The sequence below is a fragment of the Macrobrachium rosenbergii genome, chromosome 3 (assembly GCF_040412425.1).
Source record: "Macrobrachium rosenbergii isolate ZJJX-2024 chromosome 3, ASM4041242v1, whole genome shotgun sequence".
Classification (NCBI taxonomy): Eukaryota; Metazoa; Arthropoda; class Malacostraca; order Decapoda; family Palaemonidae; genus Macrobrachium; species Macrobrachium rosenbergii.
The window spans coordinates 92,126,448-92,153,071 of NC_089743.1; the positions used below are offsets into that span (position 1 = coordinate 92,126,448).

The 26,624-nt window shown below is 38.6% G+C and overlaps 1 protein-coding gene across 13 annotated transcripts in view; it reads left to right on the forward strand.

The window, feature by feature from the left end:
• The window catches only part of Nedd4 (E3 ubiquitin-protein ligase Nedd4), an 87,173-nt gene that overhangs the window by 45,794 nt on the left and 14,755 nt on the right, over nucleotides 1–26,624 (forward strand). For 7 of the 13 annotated variants that reach the window (XM_067085682.1, XM_067085617.1, XM_067085625.1 and 4 more), the window contains 6 exons: nucleotides 10–120; nucleotides 22,011–22,101; nucleotides 22,739–22,909; nucleotides 23,461–23,585; nucleotides 24,042–24,173; nucleotides 24,633–24,730. In XM_067085682.1, the coding sequence (XP_066941783.1) occupies nucleotides 10–120; nucleotides 22,011–22,101; nucleotides 22,739–22,909; nucleotides 23,461–23,585; nucleotides 24,042–24,173; nucleotides 24,633–24,730 (728 nt within the window). Of the gene's footprint in view, nucleotides 1–9; nucleotides 121–10,223; nucleotides 10,963–22,010; nucleotides 22,102–22,738; nucleotides 22,910–23,460; nucleotides 23,586–24,041; nucleotides 24,174–24,632; nucleotides 24,731–26,624 lie in introns of those variants that run through there. The other 6 variants (XM_067085644.1, XM_067085635.1, XM_067085692.1 and 3 more) reach the window with 2 other exon arrangements.

Consider the following 26,624-nt stretch of genomic DNA (forward strand, 5'->3'; position numbering starts at 1 on the left):
TCTTGGCAGATTCAGGAGGCTCAAAAAGCGACCTGCCAGCGTCAGCCCTCCTCGCCAGCCAGTACCCCTGCAACCCCTACCACTATCACCAACAACTCAGTCACCAGTAATGCACCCAAGGTATGCGCTTGTAGAATTAGCCCACAGAGTGCTTTGGTAATTTGTAGGTCATGGTAGACGGCATATATAACGTTCCTTTCTAGTTTTCAGACAACTTTTATTTTTTTTTTATTTGTAGGATCTACAGCAGTATGAGATTGTAAAGTAACTTTTTATCTCCGCAAATGCGTGTGCATGTATGTTTGTGCATACGTAGGAAGCGAATACAGGGAAAAGACAAGACAGTGGTCACTGCAACAGTAATACTTCAACTGGTGAATTGAGGATGAAGCTCTTGTGCTTGGAAAATCTGTATTGTTAGTTGCTTTATATAGTACATCTGCACAGAAGGCTCATCTGTCACGCATGAAACCACCGTTCACACTTTCATTCACTTCTGTCATGCACAGTCTGTCATTGGGTTTAACTTCATACCAGTTTCATGCCATCTATCCAGCACTGTGAGAATTGTATGCTTTTCACCTGTATATGATATTCCATTATCTTAGTCTGCCAAATCATCTGAAAAACCCACTTGTTCCTATACGGCATGCAAAACATCCGTCCTTTACATTAGGAATTACTTACAGCGGAGCTGGAAACAGCCGTTGAACTTTCAAACAAGGTGGTTAGGCAGTTGAATACCACATGCCCGGACATAAAAATTCCAGTTTGCTTTTGGCCATCGTGCGGTGCAGATGTGTTCCTTCGTTCTCTGCCCTGACTGTCGTTTTTTGTTGTGTTTGGACATATGTGTGTTTGTGTTTTATGAACCACGAATCAGACAAGCCTGTGCGCAAGGCCGACTGCCCCCAGCGTGTGTGTCCTGGGGTTGGTGGCAAGAAATGCAGGAGCTTTTGCTCTTATGTTGATATTGATCCACACAGCCTCTGTTCCTCATACAGGGGCTTTGTGTGTTCTCATGAATATACTTCTGCTGAGTGTTGTTCCTGGTTGGCCGAGTAGTGGGTGAAGTTTGAAGGGAGGAAACGGTATTGGAGGAAGGCCGCCAAGGTGTTGTCTGAGGGTTATAAGCCCCCAACTATGCCTTTGGTGGCTAACCCTTTTTCCTCGTTCTCTCTCACGGCAAGCTTCCCCTTCAGTCTGTCTCTCCTTCGGGAGAGAACTCGCCTTCGTCTTCCTCCCTTGCTTGGTCGAGTGTGGAACGACGGGGGAGAGTGGATGATCTCCTCGCTCCGGGGTGGGAAATTTTTCCCTCGAAGTGAGAGGAGTCTCCCTCCAGTAGCCTGACTGTTCTTTCTTCCAGCTTGGCAGTTGAAATTCTCCTGGGTCAGCAGGTGTGTGATTTGCAGGCAGCCTGGCACTCCCTTGGTCTCTCGGGCTCTCCATCCCTGCAGGGCCTCCTGTCCCACCCAGAAAACACCCTGGTAGTGACCCACGCTGCCACTACTGCTACGACATCCACAGTGACCATGACGGTGTTTGCCAAGATGCCGGTTACTGTCTCCACTCACATCAGAGCGCATGTGACTGCTGTCAGGGCATCCTAGCATGTGGTGCCCCCGCCACCAGGTTTTGCTGTGGCTCCAACATCCCAGGCCATATCATCTATGATGGTGACCTCCACCGTGCCCCAAATGATGGTCCTGGGTCCTGCTGCTCCTGTGGTCTCTGATGTCCGGGCTTCTTTGCTGCTCCACCTGCCCTGGCTGTCCCGATCATTACTGTCACCACTCTTGCCGCTGATGTCCCTGCTTCCCGGGTTGCTGCTGTTGCCCTGGCTGCCCAGGCTGCTCTTATGATGTCTGCTGCTCCCTCTTGGATGGGAGATTTGACCGCCATCCTGAAGAATGTGACGAAGAAGGAGAGGAAGAGGTCCTGTTAAGGTGTCGTCGCCGACATCTTGATCTTCGTCGTCGTCTGCTACCTTCCCTTCATCTTCCGAAGCTCGTCACCCGAAGAAGAAGAAGAAGGCTGTCTCTCCCACGCCCTAAGAAGTCCCACCCTGGGACTTCTAAGGGACTGCGTCCCTCCATAGGGAAGCAGTGGGATCTCTAGTCGGCTCTTCCCGGCCCTTGGGTGCGGGAACCAGATTGCTTACCTCACCAAGGTTGAGCTTTTCGGGAGCCGCGGGTGTGCAGACCTTGGTTTGCCCTCCCGTTGCCGGTCCTAAGAACTTCTGCTTCGAAGGCTGGTGCTGTGTCGGGTGCTCGTTCGTGAGCCACTCCGAGTACTTAAGTCTCCAAGGAGACTCGATTATCCTGAACCGGTGCCGGAGAGACCTCTCACCATCCCGGTTCTGGCACAGGACGAGAGAAAGAGTCGAGACATGCAGGTGTCTCATCTCTTCCCTCTGGCACTGCCACCAGTGCTTGGCCAGGTTCCCAGTCTGGTGCCTCGACCTGGAGAGACAGAGCGGTCCCCTGTTCAGTCTTCTTGCGAGGTTTCGTCCTCGAAGAAGACTGGGCCACGTCAAGAGGAGAGTGCAGGTTCTTGCCAGCCAGCCCCCAAGCACATTTGCACAATCAGCCTGGCTCAGTTGAGTCGATCACTCAGCTCGGCTTGTGCGAACCACTACACTCTCCTTGGGACAGTGCTTCGCCGAGGCGTAAGCGCTCTCCCGGACCTGCGTTGCCATCATCACCAGGGGTTGATGACCGCTCGCAGCCCACCCCTCCTGCTGGTTCCACTGGTAGGACAGATGGGAGTGCCTGATCCTCCTCACCTGTCCCCTCAGCCTCCTGTGGTTTTACTGGGAGGCACGAGCCGGACAGGAGGAACTCTGGAAAGTCCTCTCCCTACAGTTCCACTATTAAGGCTTACGTTCCTGGCTTGGTCCTTGAATTGAATCGGAGGACACTTTTCAGCACCCATGGAACAACCTCGACGTCTGTGCCTTCCCTCTGTTTTGTCTTATTCACAGGGTGATCAGCCAAGCGTTGATCACCCTGAATCTCAGGATGATTCTGTTGGCTCCCAAATGACTGCAAGCCGTTTGGTATCCTGACGTACTAGCTCTGCTCTCCGAGGCACCAAGAGAGATTCCTCCGTAGCCCAGCCTATTGGGTTAACCCCACATAGAATGGCACCACCAGGCAGTGCAGTCCCTGTGTCTTCATGGGTGGTGGTTATCCAGCATCTTGCCAGCAAGAGGCTTTTCGCGGCACGCAGCATCAGGGATGGCTGGATACCTCAAACAGTCCTCTGCAGCGGTATACCAGGGAAAGTGGGCCGACTTCTGTGGTTGGTGTTTTAGATGGGGTCGAGAAAAGCTTCTCTCCATTTCTGCTGTAAAAGGCTATAGGGCCGCACTCGGTCTAGTCTTGCAGCTGAAAGGACCAGGCATCTCATCCTCCTTCGAGATTTTGCTACCGATGAGAAGCTTCGAAAGGTCTTGCTCACCCAAGGACCTCAGGCCCCCTGTGTGGGATGTGACTCTTGTTTTGAGGAGCCTGACTCGTGCACCGTATGAGCCTTTACAAGCGTTGTCAGACAGGGATCTGACCCTGAAGACCATCTTCCTGCTTCCCCTGGCATCGGCGAAGAGAATGGGAGAACTGCATGGACTTTCCTTCAACGTTAAACACTCGAGGGGATGGGGACCAGTTATGCTCGAGTTCAGGAAGAACCTGTAGGACAGGTACTAGGGACGGGACAGGAATGTGGTCACGATATACTCATTCACCTCCTTTTACCCTTGGGACATTGCCCATAGATCTTTGGACATTTTTTCCTTGGGTTTTACGGTGGCTGCTCAGCAGTCAAGTAGCTCACCCAGCTCCCCTTGAGGGACAGGGGAATCTTGATTAAGGTGCACAGCTGCAAAAAGAGAGGGTGTGCGTTGGACTGGCCTTCTCCCATTCTCTGTTATACCCTTCCTTTCCCAGTGGGCAGAGGGATTGCTAGCAAGACGTCACATGCTGGACGGGCATGCATGCGGGTGTTCTAGGTGACTGAGTGTCCTACCTATAATCTAGCTCAGTTTGGATTAATATATGTAAGTCCCACCCCCTGTCTAGCAAGGGGAGAGAGGGACTGACAATGAACCTTTAGTTTTATTGTCCCTGACACTATGGGTTCATCCAAGCCTTTTTTCGAATCAGTGATGCTACATCCCGTTAATTCGAAAGGCCCAGAAGTCTGGCAGTCGAATATCTCACATGTTCAACATGTTCAACAGATCAGAGGCATGGGTCTCCTTCCTTTGCTCTTACATGATCAGGAAGAGAGGCCCCAGGTGAGGTGAACTACCAGCTAGTTCAAAGATTTACTCAGAATCCTCCCACCAAGAAGTAAGCCTCCCCTATGTAAAGACCAAAGGTTTGTATCCTTGTAGGAACAAATGGCAAATTTTGAAAGTAATTTGTATTTTTCCTAACATACAAATCTGAGGTCTTTTACATAAATGGCCCACTTCTAGCCACCCCTCATTCTGCTACCTGGGCCAAAAGGTAAAGTGACAATTGGATGGCGGGGCTTCCTCCCCTACTGTCGGTAGTCAACTACCAATAACCTCCTTGTTTTAAGTTAAATGGCCGATTCCAGCTTGCACTGAAAGTAAATCCCATATGTAAAGACCTCAGGTTTGTATGTTAGAAAAAATAAGAAAAAATACAAATTATTGAAAAAACTTGTCATTTTGATCGGTCAGACAGGCTGACAGAAGCCATTGTTGCTGAGCCTGATTCCGTATGTACTGTATTGACACTTCCATGGATGTATTGATGGGGTAGGTTGGAGGGAGGGGAAGGAGGTTGGCTGGTGTATATACATTTTAAAATTAAGAAGACATGGGAAGGGTTAGGAGAAGCATCCCCTAGCAAATGTTGGCAAAGTTAAAAGACTGTGTTCTTCAAAAAGCTAATTGTAAGCTTAATGATAAGCATGCTGTGATTTTAGGTTCTTCCAAACTCTCAGCAGTTTGTGCACTTTGACCATAAGTGCAGCTGCATTCATCATATCTCAATTCTACATTGTTGTGTTAGGAGATTTTATGATGCAGATAGAGTAAAATCCTGGTGTCATTTGAAAGTGAAACATATAATTTTTGTATAACTTACAAGGTGAATGTAAATCTATCAAATCAAGATAATGGAAAATAATGTCTTAAATTTGAGCTTTTACAAATATCACAGTTGTCAGTCTATTGGCGTACCTTCCTTTGGATGCATTATTTCAGTTTGATGAAGTTGAATAGCAATGCAGATATATCTTGACTTGGAATAGTGAAATTTGTCTTGTTTAATTTAAAATTGTGGTTATGTAATTTGACTCCCACTATGGAAAAGTAATCTTTTTCTTTGAACTCCGCCCATCGTTTTTATTTGAGAGAGAGAGAGAGAGAGAGAGAGAGAGAGAGAGAGAGAGAGAGAGAGAGAGAGAGAGAGAGAGAGAGAGAGAGAGAGAGAGAGAGAGAGAGAGAGAGAGAGAGAGACTCTTATTAACCACAGTTTCTGAATTTAAGAAAAAGCATTTATTCCTCCTCTAATCATATGCCTGATGTGAAAGGTCTGCAATCTTTTACAAAAATTAAACTGGCACAGTACAGTAGTATCAGACACATGGAACATGCCATAAGCGTTATTGCAAGCCCAATTTGGCTCTGAAAATTAGATTAACCACTAATTACTGGGCAGAATGATAGTGTGTTTTTGATATGTCACCTGTAAGATAATTTTATATAATGCCTCAAAACTTGCCGGTAATTGTTAACTGTAACATAAAGGTCAGCTACAAGTAATGGTTTTTACTATTTGTATCAAAGATTTGATCTGTTATCTGATAATTTACCATTCAATGTTCATTGGAAAAACTTTTGAAGCTTCCCCTAATGTGTATTCATGTGTGACGCTTTTGTTCCTGGGAGCTTAATATGCTGAAGCCTTAGAAATGCTGCCTAGGAAATGCCAGTGGTCTTGAGGAGTGGCACGTGCTATGTGATTTAGTGTGTGTATTGTTTTATTTTTGGAGAATTTTTTTCTCGTGTGCATTCAGTGGTGTATTTGCTTGTAGTGCATGATCGAATATGTAGTGATTGCAGTACTTGATTTGTTAAATCAGCTTGCAATATTCAGTTGAAGAGACACGAATGCTTTTCTTGAGAAGTTGTAGTGTACGTGGTTAAAAGAAACCGCATATCTTCACTCTTAACGACTCACGTTACTGAAATAGCTCAGAGTACTGAAAAATTGTATTGACCGTAGCATTTTTCTAAGAAATTTTGAATAGCTCAGATGCAGTCTTCGGTTGTATGCTGGTGTTTTGGGGCTTCAGGATAGTTCTTAAGATTAATTTAGAGGTATTATTTCGGTTATTCGTGTGTTGGTAAAGAACCATAAATAATAGTGTCCTTTGGAACCTAAAGGTAGGGTGGGCAGTGCAGGTAATCATTGAAGTGTCATTCTCTAAGCACCGTGCTTCATAAAGAAATATGGGCAGTCCCCAGTTAACGGCGATCCGGTTTTACGGGGCTTGTCTAGCGACGAAAATCAGCAATTTTCGGCACTGAAAATTGCCGGTTTCTGCTTATCGGCGCCGATAATTGGGTAGTGACGCCGATACATATCTAACAGAGGCACTGATAACCAAACATCGGCACTTTTCGGCGCAATAAGCCCCAAAAATCGGTGATTTTCAGTTAGTGGCGATTTTCGGTTATCATCACACCCTCAGAATGGAACCCCACCGATAGCCTGGGACTGCCTGCAGCTTCCTCTCATAAATGCAAAAAAGGGAATGAGGTTGAATCCTCAAGGGGTTAAAATGTCTAATTAGTCCTATGCTTAGTTTCCTACAGGGGTAAGAAATCAGTTGAGCATCAGATAGCCAAGGACGTTATTTCTTAATTTTGCTTTCTCTAGAATTGTGAAAATAGGAAGAGGGTCAGATGAAGTTTGCTGTTACTGTTTAATATGTTTAGATTATGTAGTTACTTGCAGATGTAGTTCAGCTGTTATTAATGCTGGTGTTGGTGTTTACCCTTTCTATTATTGGGAAATAAGGTTTTAGATCGATTGCTCTAGTCCATTGATTATTGGTAATTCCTCTTTCTAGATGCATGAAACTTTTTGAGGAAAGGTTGAAATTGCAAGAGAAAGAGTGTACACATTACTTAAATAACAAAGAATCTTGGCCAGGTCATTTGTGACCTCATGGTGAGAAACAGAATATGATGTAGTTTTTTATGTTACTGACAAGTAAATGCTTGGATTTTTTTGTAAGGGGCTGATATTCTAATTTTTCTGCTTTTACACTTTTTCGTGGGATCTGACACCGTCACCTTAGACATAGAAGGTTAATGGGAAAGCTAATAATGTGAGATACTTACATTATTTTGTACCTTACTAGAAGGTTATGTATCAGATTTGATTCTGTTAGAGAACTGGTAATGAGCCAGATCTGTAGGAGTTAAATGTTTTAGTTCAGTTATCTGGTTAAGTTGCCCTGTAATCAAAATTGATAAAGGGCAAAACCCTGTTTCTTCCAGGACAGTCCTGTTAACTTTGCACTGGTATTGGCACCAACATATACCTAACAGAGGTGCCAATATTTGGTTATTGGCGCCAATAAGTGCCGAAAATCGCTGATTTTTTTTATTGGCGATCTTCGCTTTTTGCCACGCTGTCGGAATGGAACCCCCACTGATAACTGGGGACTGCCTGTACTCTGTTGCCAATCGAATTTGGTGATTCTGATTAGGGCTGAAATGTCCCAAGTCACCACACCACAATTAGGCCTCACTAAGCTTCACTTTGTTGTGTTAAAGGTAGGATTATGCAAAATTTACCAAATGTATCATATACAGTGTAGCATTGTAATTAGCAAGTACAGTACATTATATAATGTACAGTTGTTTATATTTTATCATCTTCATGGTAAGATTGCACAAAATTAAATATAAAGGATATTTAAGATGGTTTGGAATTTTTATTGATATTTACTTGTGCAATCTTGGTATCTGATTGGTGGTTCAAACCCAGGAAAGTTAGATCTTCCATGAATAAGGAATAATTACTCTTAAGATGAAAGCTTTCTAATTTTCATACAGGTCTGCATTATTAACTTGAACCTGTTCATTACGTAGCAGATAAAAATAGAATCCTTGCTAAGGAAGAACTCAGAATGGCTTTCAAAGCATTGTTGCTCTTTAAAGTTGCTTACTAAGTATGCTTGTGCAATGGTGTGGGTCTCTCTCTCTCTCTCTCTCTCTCTCTCTCTCTCTCTCTCTCTCTCTCTCTCTCTCTCTCTCTCTCTCTCTCTCTCTCTCTCTCTCTCTCTCTCTCTCTCTCTCTCACTGTTTTTCCTGTGTTGAAAGTAATTCTATATAAGGTCCAAGTACAGTTTATTGATTTTTAAGTCTGTGCTTGTCAGTGTTTAGTTTGTCCTTAAAATAGACTGGTCTCCAGTCACTCAGGCTTCTTATGAGTTGGAAGATGTATTATTTTGGAGCTTTCCCTTTCTGGGATAAGAAGCTTTCAAGCTTTGTATCACATGGAAGCATAAATCAGTAAGTTCATGTTTCTGTGTTTACAGTTTCAGTAGAAACTGTTTACATTTGGTATGAAAGAAGCGAAGGAAGGCAGAATGCATATTTGCTTCCTGGTATTTCAGTGCATGGGTGAAATTATGTGGTGACGTCTTTTTATAGCTTTTATTCACGTCTACTTTCGTGCGTGGAACCTGATGTTTTAGACTTTTTTTGTACTGCACTTTTGTGAATGGAACTTCCTTGTGGGGCTATTATTGTTATTTGTAAAGGAATGTTACAAGTGGTACTTCCTTTTGTGGTCGATAATTTATTGTAATGTTACGAATGGTATTTCCTTTTGTTGTCATTTATTTGTGCAGTAATTAAATTAGTGGCAGAACACAGGCTTCTGAAATGTACTGTACAGCTGAGTACATTTATGTTACAAAAGTGCAGCACTGAACAAGTTGAAGAATGAAGTGTAGAAGAAAAGCCCATATGGCATTTAAGGGTCACTAGACAAATAGAAAACCTAGCCCACTGAACTAGAATCTGAGCTCTCAGTACTAACCAGGTACAGTATGTGTGGCGAGTCCTCCTTAGTAAAAGGAATAAGTTTCTTACTATGAATAATAATAATAACTAAGTTTTTCATACTGTCTGAATGATTAACAGGTTAACATTTAGGTCACTCAGAATTAATGAACTGCAATTTTTATCCCAAATAATGTGAAGGCAATTGACAGTTGAACTTTGCGGTATCATACTGCTTGAAAAGATCATTTATTATTATTTGTCAGTCATTCTGGAGTTTATTTTATCTGTACATTATATAAGCCATTATTTGTTATTCTGTCAAATTTAAAAATTTTAAATTACCAGTACATTGTTTGAACAAGTACCGATATAATTTTCTCTCTATACCTCTTTTCCCCCTCAGTACTCTTGTAAGGGTAAGGAAATGATATTTAGAGAACACAACTTGTAGGGCTTCAGTAGGCAGCTGTAAGGGTGGTAAGGAGCAAAGACAGCAATAAAATACCAAGCAAAAATTAGAAAAGGGTTGTTTTCCAGTCTCTGAAAATATACCTGTACATATTTTTAATTAAACAGCCAGTAGGGAAATTATCAAAATCATGTTGAAAGTGTTAGGCTGGTATTTTGAATCTGATAGACTTTTGTTGCATTTTTATGGCTTCTGTATGTTCGAACATAAGTGTAAAGATACAGTATCCCTCTTTCATTTGAAATTTCCATGAAGGTAAAATATTAGTTTCATTTAAATAGGAAGAATTGGAAAAGTATTAGAAGCAAACAAGTAAAGGAAAAGGGTGTTAGAAACAAACAAGTCAATACAGAAGCATGTGTATGACCAGGTGAGTGCCAGTGTTGACTAAAAGTGTGAGGCGTGGCTTAGCAATCCTCGGATGACGTCCGGGTGCTGACAGCAGTGTTGCTTGTGACAGCTTGGAAGTGAGAGAACGCAGCTGAAGCCTCTCAGTCAGCGGTTTGAAAGGAAACACTTCTCTGCTTTCCAGTGCTGTACAGAAAATTGTATTTCAGTGTGATCAGTGAAGGTTGTTTTTGAGTAGAAGAATACTCATTTCTTGAGGAAACAGATTTCTTTCATTAGGAATACTATTTTCCTCTTTATATACTGTTATTGCTACAAGCAATACTGTCTCAAGCTTGAGGAACTTTATAAGTTATGGAAATATTTTGAGTTATCTTGCCAGTAAATCACAGAAATGCAGGATTTAGAAGTGGTGGTGGTTAATTTTGACCCTACCAAACCAGTATTCACAGAAGCTGTGTTTACAGACCCAGAAGTTCGTAGCATACGTGCTGAGCGTGAAGCTGAAGCTCGAAATCAGAGGCGTGAAGCTCGCCGTAGACATCGCCACGCACATCGGAGGAGAGCGAATGCTGCCAATCCTAATCAGAGTAATTCCAATGGAAATCTACGGCCAGTTGGAAATTTGGCCGGTTCTGATAATGATCACAGTGATGATTCCAATGGAAATGAAGAAGGGGACAATAGTAGAGAACGAGTTAGGAGTTTAAGGAACGGTACAGATGGGTGGGTCATGATTTCATTCCCGGTTGATGTCCCAAACCAGTCATCCAATCGCTCACTCCGACATCGCTCTGGAGGAGTTACTTTGGCAGAGCCGAACAGGTCTCGAGTGTCTAACCTTTTGAGTGTTCCTCCGTCAAATCCTAATCGATATCATCCTGATCAAGAAGAGGAGCTTTGGTTGAGTCCAGAACCCAGTCCAGCCACTTCTCCTACCAGTTCACCAGTGGTGCAGCGTATAGGAAAGAAGTGGAAGGATTCTGTACTGAGTCGCCTTTCTGGATGCAACACATGCAGGGGAGACTTGGCCATATTGTCTCGTCATCGACCTCAAATACAAAAGGCTACTTTTTTCAAGGTTACTGGATAATCTCTCTGTTCTCTTTTATGAGAAATGAAGTATGAAAAGAAATTAACCCGTCTAATATCTACCTACCTACCTACCTACCTACCTATTTAGCATAGATACCAGGCATTGTCTTGGGAATTAGTATGCCTAAACAAATTAGAGCAAGCAATATGGATTGATTTTTCCATACAGAGTAATGACGTGAAATGTCTTATAGTACCGTCAGGTATAATCACAGCGTACTCAGTAAAAAAAACTGCCATGATTTGATTTGATGGGCTTTCTGTGAGATTCCTGAGTGAAACAATCTTTAATGTTCACAGAAACATTATGTCTGGAGTGGCTGTGAGGAATGGCCTTTGTCATCAAGAGTGTGGGCACTGGAAAAAAAGAAAAAATGCATTAGTCCAGGGATTTTGTGACTAAAATTGATGGCATTAGGAAAAGCTGTGACAGTAGTTTATATACCCCAGGAATGGAAGTGAGGGTGAAACAAAGTTTCACGGAGAATCTGACGTTGCCCAACTGAGTTTGGGAACAAGAAAGGGTAGTTATGCATGCTGACTTAAATGCAGGAGCTGTTGATAGACAGAGATAGAGAAGAGATATAGTTATTAGGGATGGAGGGAAAAAAATTGTCATGTAGAGCCATAGTTGTTGGAAATACACGGAAAAAAATAACTGTGTTAGATTGTCATAAAACTTTAGAAAGAATTGCAGATTGAGGGGTTGTATGGGGAGCAGTGAAGTGGCAGGAGTGATTAAAAACAAGAAGTGGATGGATGGTGAAATTAGAGGTTTCACAATGGAAAAGGACTGTTTAAGGTGTCATTGTATGACAGAGATTATTGTACGTAGGTCTACTAGGAATGGATACTGTCCTCAGAATTTATGTAAGAGGAAAAAAGGGAGTGAATCTCAGCTGATATAGGTAGGAAACAGATATAGGCAGAATTGTTAAATAGGACTGTAGTAACAAGTAGGGTGATATAGTAATTAAATTCCCATGTGTTTTGGTTAGCTCACAAGTAAATGGTTGTCATGCTTTCAAGTGATTGCTTGATATTCATGTTGGTCCTGATGATTTTTCGCTTTCATCATCCCAAGGGACTTTTATCCTCTCCACATGCTTTCTTTATTGGCCTCTGCTATGCCAGTGTCATAGTCCAATTCATAATGATTATTGTTATATAGAAGACTTTATAGAATAATGCTCCATCATAGCAGAGCACCTTCGACATATTTGCTCATTCAGATTTTGTCATCTTTTCTTTGTGTTTTGGTATCTTGAAATTTTTGGTTTCACATTTCGAGTAACTTCTGAAAGTATGGTGGTGATTATTAGTCAGAAATTATGAAAGGATAGTATTATAATTATAAATTTCTGAAATTCATTTAAGGCCAACATTATCAGAATTGAATAGTGGACACCAGTTCGGAATCAAAATTAGTTCGAGTTCTCGCTTGTAGTGAATGCGCAACATTATTAACCCTTGGAGAAGCACTAACAGAAATATGTGGTGCATCTAAAAACCTTATACAGTAGAATATTAAATTACAAAATGTAATACCATTTTGCTGACACCTGTTTGAAATTTGGGCAACCCCATTGCAGTTTTGTTGCTTCGAAGTAGTACCTCACGCCAGTTTCCTTCCTCAGCTAATCCCTTCCTGACACTTGGTCTGTTATTTGGAGCGGTTTAGTGATATTTCCCCTTAGTTTTAACTTTTTTATTAGTATAATTTCGACCGTTTCGTCCTTCCGTACTGACGGCAGCTTTCCGTTGTATTTGTTATTGTATATTTTTTTAGCTTTTTATTTCAAATTTTTTCTTCATAAATTGACTATTTATATCGTACTATTGTTTCACAGCAGACCTTTTCATCACAGTCAGCCCATTCCTTGGATTTGAAAGGGCCCTGGATGTTTCATTCCGCTATAAATAGCAGACATTCAGTCATTAGCGTTGTGCGTGCACGGACAGGTCATGCAGTCTCAGCCAGCCAGTGGGGTCATTCTTCTTATATTTACTGTTGTGAATACTGTAACAAGAAATTGATTGGGTCTTGTGATTTGTTAGTGTGTGTATTTCATGTATATCCTTAAGAGTTACCTCAAATAACAACCCCTCTTGATATTGAGTGTGGTGGGGTTATATTAGTAATTGTTGTGAGGACTTTACCTTCAGCTTAATAAAAGACTGAGGACTTTATCTTTAGCTTAATAAAAGACTGAGTCTGTAAAGTACACGCAAGATATAAGAGCACTTTTTTTGTGTCGGTTGTAGAGAATTCAGTGTTCTTTCACATCTCATGATTCCAATTTGTGTTTTTCAAGCTTAAGTTTAGTCTAAGTACAACAATTGCTTATGCTGTAACTGACTGACTGCCATCTTTAAATCTCCTTAATTGCTTCATGGGTGGTTTTTTGATTTAAGAAAGCTCTTTCCAGGGAATATAATTTTATTTTATTCTTTGTGTTAATAGGAAAATTCTTTAGTGTTCATTGTTGTTGATAAATACAACAAGCAGGTTTACAGATGCACTGTTTGCACTTGACACTTCTTCAGGTATTCCATTTCAGCCATCATGAATCCTTATTAAGGACACTGTTCACCAGTCAGTCAGCAGACAGAGTCCACTAGCACTGAGTGCAGTACAGACAATAGGGCACATTGCATGTTGGTGTCAGGTTTGTCCCCAGCGCCTTTTGAAATACTGCGCATTTAAGCATCTTATATTTTTCTACTCTCTCTTCCTGCTTTACTACTGCAGGTCACTTGAATGGTACTTGAGTGACCGCTATCATTTGTGTAACTTAACCAGACATGTTGTGGAATACAAGAATTTTAAGCATGTAGACGAGTTCTTATTCTGAGGGGCAAGGAAATGGATAGTATTTATGGACCTGGAATTGAACTGAAACCTGCAAATTACATTAAATCAACAAAATAATAATTTAAGTAAAAGATGTGAGAAGGTAATGGGTACAGTCACAACTGCATGAACAAGAGCAACCAACTGCGCCACGCGATTGAGTGATTTGCTGTTTTTGCTAATTTCATGGAGCGTTTAAAACCACTTTAGAAATCCTGGGCTTTTGTAAGTCACAGGCGATGAATTTTTAGTGCCTTTTAAGTGGTCCTATGATAGGTTGTCAAGTGTACATGCATTTGATGAGTAACAAAATGTACCGAATACATTTCTGTGCATATGTAGGCTGTGTGCTATATTTTATTCTGCTCCATGAAGTTAGTTGTCCTTGATGGGATGCTTAATGCTGAGGCATTTCTTCTTTGGCAGCATAAAAATAATGAAGATTTAAAAAACTAACTCTAATATTGTTTTCACTGTTTTGATAACTTATAAAATTTTTGAGTTTTATATAAATAGATTAGCACTCTACAGTGTATTCATAAGCACAACCTGTTGCCATGTCAGACCATTGTCTGCCTTTATTTTCTTATTGTCTAATAGATATTTTTGTATATATATATATATATATATATATATTTTTTTTCCCTGAAAAAATCACATAGCAGTCTATTTATTCAAGTTCAGTATTCCAGTTTATTTCTTTGCTTATTACAAATGAGACACAAATATGAAGAAGGTTACAAAATAAATAAAAAGAACAAGAAATACCAGTTGGTCAGTTATAATAAACGGAAAGTTAATCCAGGATAATCCGGGATGACCTTTTTAAGACCAAACAAAATGACATACTAAAATTTCTCAAAATCCAAAAACATCTATAACCTTAATACCAGATGGTTAATTGCAGGGGTTTAATTATATCACGCGGTCACAAACTAATCCAAATTTTCCATCATCTCATGAATGTTTTCTCTACCTATTCTCTTTATCCTCTTTTTATTTCTTCTTCACTCTACTTTTATTCACTAGGTATCCCATGCACAGATATACACCCATGATTGGGGGAATACTGTATTATTTTGGTAATTTAACCAGGAAAACAGTTTAAGTTTCTGAGGTGTCTTGAGTCTCGTAAATGCGTGCCAGTGATGTAAAGGTCTGAATGACATTCACTAAAGGTCTTTTTAGTAAACTCTTGTTGAGGGGTAGAAGGACATCATTATCAAAAGGGTTGTACAAGGAAGTATAGACATCTCTATTATAAATTGTGAATGAAATTAGATTATCTTGAAATCTCATGTTGGGCTAAGAGGTGTAATAAATTGTCTAGATCAAAACACTGCACTTAAAAGTTATTTAAATAGTAAGTTGGTTGTCATTTTGTATTTAAATGAAAGCAAGAGAAATTTACATTTTGGGTACCTACCATTTTTACTTTTTGTCTGACCGTTCTTCCATCCAGTTAGTCATCTTAATTAACAGAAATGAAATTGAGCCACTCACATGTTGTGTTCAGATTACACTGTCATTCTTAAATAGGTCACATTGTTCAGTTTACCACATCTGTGTCCATAAACATAAACTATTTGTGATGTTAGGCCCTTTTTAATCCCTGTAATGCTTTGATATTGGGCCATTGATCCTTAGTCTGGGATACTGTTTTGCTTTCATATTTGGGAGGTATCTTTTAATATTATTGACAGAAAATGAAGCAAAGGCAGTCAATCTTACCTGTGGCCTTCTTCTACTTTTCCTATTTTCTCTTTCCATTCAAGCTCTGTTTCTCTCCATGGTAAGTTCATCTTACTATGATTATAAGTATTCATTTTACCAGAATAGAAGGGACTGTCTCCTTCACCTCGCCTGAACAGAAGCCAAAATATTGCTTGTAAGGGGGGGAGACAGTGACCTTGGTGGAGAGAAACTGGATCGAGAAGAGATTATGAAAGGCTTAAGAAGAAGACTTGTTTCATTTGATTCAATCTTATTTAGAAGAGAAGTATTGGTACCTCACTTGTTGATGTGTGGATTATTTCACACAGGGACTGACAAAACTAATGTAAAACTTAGAGTATCTGTGGTGAAACATACATAAAACACAAATAATGCCTGTAATGGAAACTTATAAAATGTTAGTAGAAGAGGGATAAAATTTATGTAATTGTTTGTGAAGGGGATGATGATGAGGACATTCAAGGGGAACTGGATTTAGGGAAAAGTAAAATTTTTTCATTGAGGCACTGAACACACTGAGGGATCGGCATTCAGATATAAATACTTTAAGCTGAAGATTAACAGTGGCTAGAAGAAAAGAGAAAGAAAGAAGTTTGAGATTTAATCTGAACCATAGGGAATGCAGAGGTGGGGGAGAAAGGAGAGCGAAGCAGTATCAAATCATAAACAAGGCATGAGTAGGAATTGGTGCAGACAGAATCACATTCCAGTATTTCCAGTGACGTGATTATGAGTTACAGAGAACAGAACTTTCGGGGAGTATCTCTTGGAATTGTAAAGTTACATGGAAGTTGAGCTGTCAAGAATAGGTATGTAACATTTCAGTAAAGAATTTTAAAAGGTTATGTAGAGAGATGTTTTAAGTCATAAGCAGACTACAATATTACATTCCACAATCATTAACTATGCAATAAGATTCTGTCCAGTTCTGTAAACATGACTATGTGTCATTAATAAATTAAGAATGAAAGTTCTCAGTAGTTTTTGTCATTTTGAAGCCATGCTAGTGATCCAAAAAGAGAGAGGAAATAAAATTTTGAGTGGATGGCTTTCAGAAATGTACCAGTGAGACCGTCAATATATGGTTAGGGTCGGTTCCTTCTGCATATCTTATTTTCTCTATCAATTTTTGTTATTGTAATAAATACTCTGTATGTCCTTTTTTATGTCTTTGCTTGTTTCTCCTTATACATTTCTTTTGTTTTCACACTATATTTGTGTTATATTTATTCTAAACTCTTAACCCAGCTATTTCCAAGATAGTCACAAACTTGGTTCTCTGATGGATAGATTGATCTCTTTTTTTTGAGTTTTTAATGTTTCATAACTGGATTTCTTTTGTTTGTTCTGCAGGGCACTGGCCATATTACATGCTTAGGAATTTTTAGTGCATATCCTCTAATTTGCTCATATCTTCTTCCTAAATGTCACTCCGTGCTTCAGTGTTGTCATGTATTTGTAGATTTTCAGGACTGCAAGTATTTCTCATACTTTTTGCCTTACTTCCAGTGCTGTGCTTTTTATTCCTTAAATTGTCATATTTATTTCGTGGAACATACACCTTACTCGTAGGTATTCTCAATTTTTTATACCTAACTCATTGTGTCTTCCCTTTTGAATACCATTCCCCAAGAGGCACGAACTTACTTAGTATACTTGTTCTGCTTTTATTTTGATTTTCTCTTCTCGTTTTTGCCTTTTTAAAAATTTTTTCCTTATTTTTACGATTTGGAGCTGATAAATTTTTTAAGGAGTTTCAAGAACTAACAGTTATCCTCACTTTCTTGACTTTTGTGCCGAACTGTTAATATCTGCTTTGCCTTTTTGTCAATTTTCTATGTATTATCAGTGATTTTTTCCCAGTTTCTGTATTTACAGTCCATGAAGTCTGATTTGTCAAAGCATTTGTAAGTCACCTGACCTTATCTATATTGCGTTTTCTTCCATTTTTAACCTTGAATACTCTTCACTTATTTGGCTTATGCCCAGCCACTTTTTTTTCACCAGACGCCACTCTATTTTTGTCTCCTTTAATGTTAATCTTGCTTCAGTGACCATTTTTAGACTTTCTCCTCCCCTTCTCTCCCTTATACATTGTTTATGAGACAGTCTTGTAACTTTCTTTTGTCTGTTATCAGTCATCATTTCATGTAATAATCTGCATTTCCTTGATACTCCTTTCAAGTTGCATTCAATTGCTTAAGTTTTTATTATTTTTCTTGTTTGGGTATTTTTACTCCACATTTTGTAGTTGACTTTGCCGTTGGCAATACTTCAGTTTGGTCTTGCCTTATCATTTTGCAATTTCTGCTAACTTTGTTTACCAAGGTAGTTCTTTAGTCTGTTCCTTGCCATTCAGGAATTAGCCCTCTTGACATTTTTACCTAGTATTTGTAGAGTATCTGTTATATTTTTCTCTTGTCTTTAACCATCTTGTGTAAGTGTACTCCCAGGTAAATTAGTGCTTACTCCCTACAAAAGGAGCTAATGATTTGGGGTTATTTGTTTATTATTGTGACATGGGCTATATGTGTTAGGTTATGTTCATTCCTTGGAAGTATTTTTCATATATAAATAATTTATTAAATGAAAAATTTTGTCAGAAATGTGAAGTAGGCTTTGCTGTATACGGTAATGAAAAAATAAAACTTGTAATCAAATGCTTAATGTGACATTTAATTAGTCAAACAGTGTTGTTATGTTTTAATGTTCTGTCCATGTTTTATCTTTCTGATTTCTTGAATCATCAAATCATCAAACAAATTTTGTTTTGATCTGCATTTGTGGGGAATCTCTCAGTGCCTGCCCTGGTTTGACATTTGTTCTAGGTGATAATAGAATGTTGCACATGAATTGGGCACTGAGTGTGGGACTGGGACAAATGGCCATTCAGTCTGTACATAGGGTCTTTGTGTAGCAATTCAAATGGATAAGGGTTGTGGATGGTGCTGTTTAATTGTTTCAGGATTACTGTCTTTGATTTATAGAAGTTGCAAAGTAGGAAGTGGAAATTGTTAATGGACTGCTCTTGCCAAGAAAAGTGGGGAATGTTTAAAGCAACCTCTATAAGTAAATATCTAGGACCTGAACAGCTGATTTCAATGGTGGCTCATAGGATGGACTAATTCAGTTAATTCTTCTCTGTTATTACACAGAAGTGTCATCCTTTCCTGGAGGTTATATTCATAACTGTCTGTTGACCAAGCACTGTTGTTATACTGCAGTAGTTTTTCCTTGTTGCTCTTCGTTTGTTCACTTCATTGTTTCCTAATCACTTAATCTTTGCACAAGAAATTATGCATTAGATGTACAGTTGGAGTTTTGTCAGGTTCATTATATGTTGCCAGATCATTTGCAAGCTGTAGACATTTCTTTTGACATCTTTAGTTTTATTGCACTGAAGTGTAATGTTAGTGGAATATAACAAGAAAACACCTAGGAGAGTTCTTGAGTTAGAGAAGGAAAAGAAGAAAGTCGAAGTAGAGATTTTAATTTGATATTAGCACAGTACTTTTTATCAGTTCATTAATTGTAAATTATGCAGCAAGATGGCCTTTACCAGTGAGAAGTGTAGTGAGCTTGTGTTTTACTCTGAAGCTCTGCAATAGCATATAATATGAGGTTAGGCACACTGTGTCCTTCATAGGTAAGTTTTGCTGTACATTTCTTGAATTCAACAAATATACTACAGTGAACCCGCTGTATTCGCGGGAGATGCATACCACACCCCCCGTGAATAGCTAAAATCCGCGAAAACTTAAAACCCCCCTTAAAACACTTAGAACTGCCCATTTTGATAGCTTAAACCAAGAAAAACCCTGTAAAAATGTTTATATCTGAGTATTTTAATAGTTTTATCACAAAAAGTGCATTTATTCATGAAAATTGTGTGAAAATATAGTAATTAGTGAATATTTCTGAGTGAAAAATACCGCGAATGGGCAAATGTTCCGTGAATAATGGCTAGATATGTTCCACAGAGAAACCTGCGAATGCATGAGTCTGTGAATCATGAGAACGCGAATATGGGGGGTTTATTGTATGGCATTGTTTTCAAGTGGTGCAATTTTTTTTTTTGTGTGTAAGGACATCTTTATCTGAAAGGTAGAGCAAGTTGGTTTGCTAGGTTAGAGTAATTTGACCCTGTGCCAGTTGCGGAAGTGAATGAGAGGCCTGGTGGGTTTTTCTGGACTTGGTTCAACTGACTGATACATAAGTTAGTGGTTTTTCCTTCAATTGAATGGAGAAGGTTGTGATAACCATATTTTTTTTATAGCGTAGCTGCTGTTCGACCTTAAAGAAGTTACACTCTCATAGTCCCCCCCAGGGTTCCATAAGACAGACCAGCCAACTACAAAGAATTCTCTTATAGTTGGTCTCAGCCAGAGTAGTGTTTGTTGGCACAGTGATAGAATATAAAGGACTCAGGACAGGGGTGCTCTATCTCCTGTCCTACAACGATTACCTAGTCTCTACATCATACTCACACAGATGTGGCAAGTCGACACCATCTCCGTTACACTGATCTGTTCAAGAGTTCACTTGTCCCCAGAATGTGCTCTGGAATCGCGTTCGACTGTGCACTTTATTCTCCAACTTTACACGAGTCAAGCTAAGTACTTAGTTTTAAGACTCATAGAAAAGTTTTAATTTCTTAAAATATTAATGGGAAGACTGTCTCATTAGCAATGCGGTGTTCTTCTCTTGGGCTACCATTTTGTCTTCACAGTAAAAACATTTCTCATGAGTATGCACTTCAGATCTTTGACTAAGTCATTCCAGCCAGGTATATTACAAGAGTTGCCTTGACAAAATTTAAAGGTATCCCTACTAGAGGCAAGCATAGCGGCCATTATATTTGAATAGAATTCTTTAAAGTTCTCTCTTTTGGTGGTCGTTTCTACATTTTGGGTTAGTGCAAAGAAAGGTGTCTGCCAGTTGAACTATTGACCGCAACCTATTTTCCATAGTCATCCTAAAGGATCTGGTTTTCTATTGGTTTTCAAAATCTTAGTTCACAGCAGCAGGTAGGCAGCCAGTTAATGGATTTCACAGTAGGGAGGGATGGGGTAATAAATGACACCTGTAAGGGGATGTGATCGAAGCCTGTTGCAAGATCGTAGCAAACATTGCAGGATACAATTGATTCATGAAGGCGATCGACGTGATGCAGTGTTCCAGCCAGGAGGTTGTAATTGTGTCTGTTCTACTTGACATAGGTATAGGAAGAGTGGGGGAGGAGCATTACATCACTAATTTGGAGAGTATGAATTTGACAGAAGTGAGTAAGTCCATTATAAAATTTTGTGGGATGAGAATTAAGGTCCCCAGTTATACAAATATGATCATGAATAGAATCGTGAATAATGTTGTATAACTTACCTAGGATCGTGCAGTATTGATCAAAATTATTGTTATTTTCCCAGGGCATATAAACATTATTTATTAGGATCTTGAGTCCCATACCGTCACTTGAAGACCCAGCAATCTATCACTCCTATAGGTCATCACATTCACTATATTGTCTAAAGAGTTGTGCCACAGGAAAGAGAAGGCCCTCTTTTGGGCGACCGGCTATGATGTGATCTGTAACTTGCATTGATGAGGTTGAGAAAGCTCTGAAGTCTTAATGCACTTAGTTGCAGATGACAAGGTCATGTGACCAAAGGAGCATTTCTTGCAATGCAATGATGCCTTTGAAGTTTTCACAGAACATGTTTTGGGAAGGAATGTTCCGCTGAGGCCAAAAATATTCCATGACATTATTTCTAATGTATCCATGGTTACTCACGAAATTGAGAAATGAGTGAGTCGTTCATTTAGGTGGATGCAGGGTTGGTGATGAAATAGGCAGGTAATCCTGTAAGCCACTTTGTTTAATTTTGCATGCGAGATCACGGAAGCTAAGAGGGTCAGAGCCTGCGAGAAGCTTGACTCTCTCTACTATAGCATCTAACTTCACCGATGAGCGCAAATTGTGAATCACAAAGTGACATCTCTTCTCAGGTTTTGTGTGAGGTGATTCACACTTGTTGGGGTTTGGTTCAGCGGGCAAACGAGAGGCTCTTTTCTTTTTTCTACTGGTTTGTGTCTGCCAGCCATCAATCCCATCATGATCATCATCATCATCATCCACCACTGGGGTTGGGGGTGGGGAGAGATAAGGTCAGAAGACTCACGAGGGCTGGTGATCTTGACTGAGAGTGTAACTCGTTTGGGGACTCACAGCGGCTACCAAAAACCCATTATATGAAATGGCTTCGTGGTCAGGATTTCTCCAAATGATTCCTTTTAGTACTTACTACAAATAGGTTACACTTTTTATTAACTGTCTGGAGCAAATGTTGAAAATTTTACTCGATCAGTTTTATCAGTTTTGTGTATAGGGAATAAAATTACTTTAGTTATTATAATTACTCTTCGTTAAATAGTTCCATTTTTCTCAGCCACAGACAACAACGCCAACCAGTACAGATGAAACACTACCTCGAGGCTGGACCAGTCAAGTGGCGCCTAATGGCAGAGTGTTCTTCATTGGTATGTACAGCAGTTAAAAAAGTTATGTCTTGATTTTGTTATAACATAGTTGTTACATTATCATTATTAAAGGGATGAATGGATGAATACAAATCACAGCTTCATTTTTATTTACTTCACTTGCATAAAAATTACACCAAATGTTTAGTTACTCTTTTGCAAATTCTAAAAGATGTACATGACACTTTGTAGAAATATTAAATACAAAAATTCAAAAGGCTTTAGTAGGAGAGCCTCAGCTCTAAATCAGTGTAGTTTAGTTACAGTTGATGTTAGTTATAAGCTGTATATTGCAATAGAAATGATTGAAGTTCTTATAAATGTAGTGATGTACAGTATAGTTGTACTGCATTTGGGAAATCTGTCCAAGTACCATCCACAATAAATAAAAAGTCTAATAGTATGCACTTTCTGTTAAACGTAAGGTTCCCATTGTTCCATTGGCTTTAGTGCTCTTGATTCAATAAGCACATTCATCAATGTACAGTACTTGTTTAAGAATTTAAATGGAATAAGTAGAAAATTCTACTTTTATTTGAATTTTTCTTTGTAGATCATAACATGAGGAGACATATTTAATAGTCATAAAGATGTAGTCTTCAGCAACATATTATCATGCGTTTCAATTTTTTCCCAGATCATATTAACAAGCAGACAACATGGATAGATCCCCGTTCTGGTATGCCCAGCTCCCCGCCCAATCAGCGCCATGCCAATAATTGGAGACATGAAGATGAACTTGGACCGTTGCCTGAAGGATGGGAGCAACGAGTACATTCTGATGGAAGAATATTCTTCATTGATCATAGTAAGTGATGAACGTGATTTTAACATTTGTTATAGATTGTTTTGGAGGGATAGGTGACAGAGACAGTGATATGTGGCCTTTTGATTGACCTTTTCAAGTTGGGAAGTTATATGCAATGATAATTTGGCTAAAATGAAATAAAGTTGGTTATTACAGAAGTCAGGTCTCTTGTAGCCTCATAAATTTGTTCTCAATTTCTGCGAGACAAAAGCACTTAGTAGAAATGTTTGAATTAAAATGACAACATAGAACTATTTTGATGCCAAAGTATTCAAGTACTGTATTCAGTATGTGCGATGATGTACAGTTAAAACCCAAGTCTGATTGTTCCCAAGTTAACTTATACTTTTGTAGTGTTTGTAGTTTAGATATTTCTGGTTTGGGACCACCTAACCTAGGATCTGGATGCTAAATTTAAGGATCAAATAAGAAAAGTTTCATAAGATTGCTCATCACATTTATGATGGAAAAACTATTTTTTAAATTTGATAATGCATTGTATATTAGAGTAATGTTTGATAATTAATAAATGTCTCTCAACTTTGTAACAGAGAACCGCACAACAACTTGGGAGGATCCACGTTTGCTCAACCCAGCGATTGCAGGCAAAGCTATTCCTTATTCCAGGGATTATAAGCAAAAATACGAGTTCTTCAAGTCAAAGATCCCCAAACCTGTAAGTTAGATTTCTTGCAATTTAATTTATTTTATAAATGCTAATTATAGATACCTGATTAAGAACAAGAGTAGAAGAGAATCTCTTGAAAGTCGTAATAGTATTGTATAGACACCAAATTGTGTGATGATATTCAACAGAAGAGTAGTGCAGGCTAATTCAGACATAACTGGAAAGGAAAGAGGAAAAAAGAGCAAGAATGTCAGACTAATCATATAGATTATAAAATGTGACTAATTGGCAAACATAAGAATAAGCAAAGCTATCAAATAAACTTCAAATATGTGCCAACTTGGCCCTAAGACCACCTTGTGGGGCATGAATATCCCAAGGTGATTGTTTGGAAAGGCCTTAACTCACATCATTCAGCTCTTTTATGCATTTAAAATTTTTGGACACGAAATATTTTGGACAATATTTCTGTTTCACTCATTATTGTAATTTTGCTTTTTGCAGACAAATGTTCCTAACAAATTTGATATCAAGGTGAAAAGAAGTAACATTCTGGAAGATGCATTTGGTATCATCAGCCAAGTGAATCGCGTTGATCTTCTGAGAACCAAGTTGTGGATAGAATTTGATGGTGAAGTAAGTTTTTTCTCTTTGATTTTAGTAACCATTTTACTTGTATACACTTACATTTTGCTTCAAATTGATTTTTGAATAGAATAATCCAATTATTGATATGTTATTAATTAGCTTGTGTTATTTATTTATATTTTATTAGGTCTCCCTAGATATCAGAATGATGTTAATATTATTTTGTTGTTTAAGCCTTGAACATCAATGCCATTTAGTTGCAGTTTTACTCTTGAAACTATAAACACTTGGGAACCATTTGTGGAACTTAGAGAATTAGTTTATTTTGTATAATTATGGAAGCATTTTGTATAATTATGGAAGTGTATACGATTTAATGGGTAAAAATATGGATTGACTTTACTCAAGATCTTGGTTCTGCAGTATACATGAGAGCCATATGTTTGGAGTTTTCTCCATTGTATTCCCTCATATTTTTGTGGAGCGTTTATACATATTTTCTTCCAGGTTGGGTTAGATTATGGTGGTGTTGCCAGAGAGTTCTTCTTCCTTCTATCAAAAGAGATGTTCAACCCTTATTACGGCCTGTTCGAGTATTCAGCTACGTAAGTTTCTTGTTTAGTCATGATAGGCTGAAATCCACGATAAGTTGGTACCCCTCCCTCTAAAACACTTATAAATGCCTATTTTAATAGTTCAAACACCAAATATACCTTAAACTAAAGTGCATATAACTGGCTATTTTAATTGTTCAAACACCAAATATATCTTAAAATATCATCCTACACCAAATATATACCTTAAAATATTGCCCTAAAGCACTTTAATATTTCAAAGTCATCTTACAACATTACCTTTAAAAGTATATGGCTTACAGCTACGTGTGAAAACTAATCAGGTTCCCCCTATATTCAGGCACAGCCATTGTCTCTCGTACAGTATTCAGACCATCCCGTTTACTTTTTTCACAAGATAGGGGAAACATTGGGAATTCACAAGTAGAGTTAAGTGCTGTAAATTATAAATGCAATCAACAGTGATAAAATATTCTCTTGGGTAATGTTGTGTGTGTTAATGGTACTTAGAATCTACTAAACTTGTAATAAAAACAGTATAGTAAATCAAAGAAAGGAAAAAAAAAATTGTAACGTACATACATATGTACGCACTCACTCGTGTGTCATGAACTTCTTGGAGTTTTAGTGTTGTATTTGTATGTTTATGATGCAGTAATTCATATTTCATTAAAGGATATGTACAGTGCTGAGAGAGAGAGAGAGAGAGAGAGAGAGAGAACTGAGGTATGTTTACATCGGTAAAACGAATTGGGGAGCAGTTGTTCTGTGATTTTGGTGGATTTTACTTTTAACATAAAGTATGTTAGTTTACCAGGGTATACCCGTTGTTCTTTTATGCATAAAATTAAAAATAATAATTCCATTAATGCATTCGTTTCTTTTAGCAGATAGAAAATTATTTTCCTGATTTTTTCAGTGGTAGGCTCCATCACCTGATTCTGAGAACATAAACATTACAAATGTCATGGTAATCAATTTTTTATGCATATTATGATGATAACAGATCAGTATAATAATACAGCATACCGTATATACTCGTGTATCACGCGACTTTTGAAGACCTAATCTTGAAGATAATTTTAAGGGGGTGTCATCATACACGAGATGTAAAATGAGCATATGTAATATTCGCAGATTAGTATCTTATTATAAAATACAAACATAACGAACATGCATTTTATAACGGATCTTTTAAAAAGTTATGCTTTACTTCACTGTATCCAATAACATTGTATGTATTCTCATATTACTGTCGTATTATAAAATACTTAGCGATCATGAGCCATTTGCATTGTTTAGGTTTTTGTCATGAACGTGGACAACGATACCATTTGGGAGTTTTTGTTTAGGCATCAGTTCAATTTCCGTTTAAAGATAGCCATGGAGGAAAGTTTCGTCCCATCTGCCACACATGTTAAAGCGGCAGTAAATTGTGTTCTTTCGTGCCCAGTAGTTTTGATTAACATACGTATCTCCAGTTTTATTTACAGTCGAGTTTGGCATATCGAAGTTTAAGGGTTTCATCATGTTGCCTATGCAAAATAATTTATTGTTATTAGCAGCAGTTACGAGATAAGTTTATTTCATCGTATTTAACTCAGTTCAGAGCAATTTTCTTGCTTCTGGTTACCGTAAATGAATCTCTAGATACTCTGTTTATATGGGGAAAGGTTATTTTTCGTTATATGAAGAGCTTTAAGTTGAAACGTTACTTGAGTAAGTTTTGTTGTGAACTAAATATGTTGTTTTTTTGTTAATAGATGCTGTGTGGGGCATGTTTTCACGTAAAAAAAATCAGATTTCATTTGCTATTTTCACTTGATTTCATCACAATGTGAGCTTTACATATTTATCTTTTGTTGGCGTGAAAACGTATTTATTTTTATGCACAATAATTTATAGTCATTAGCAACTTGAACAT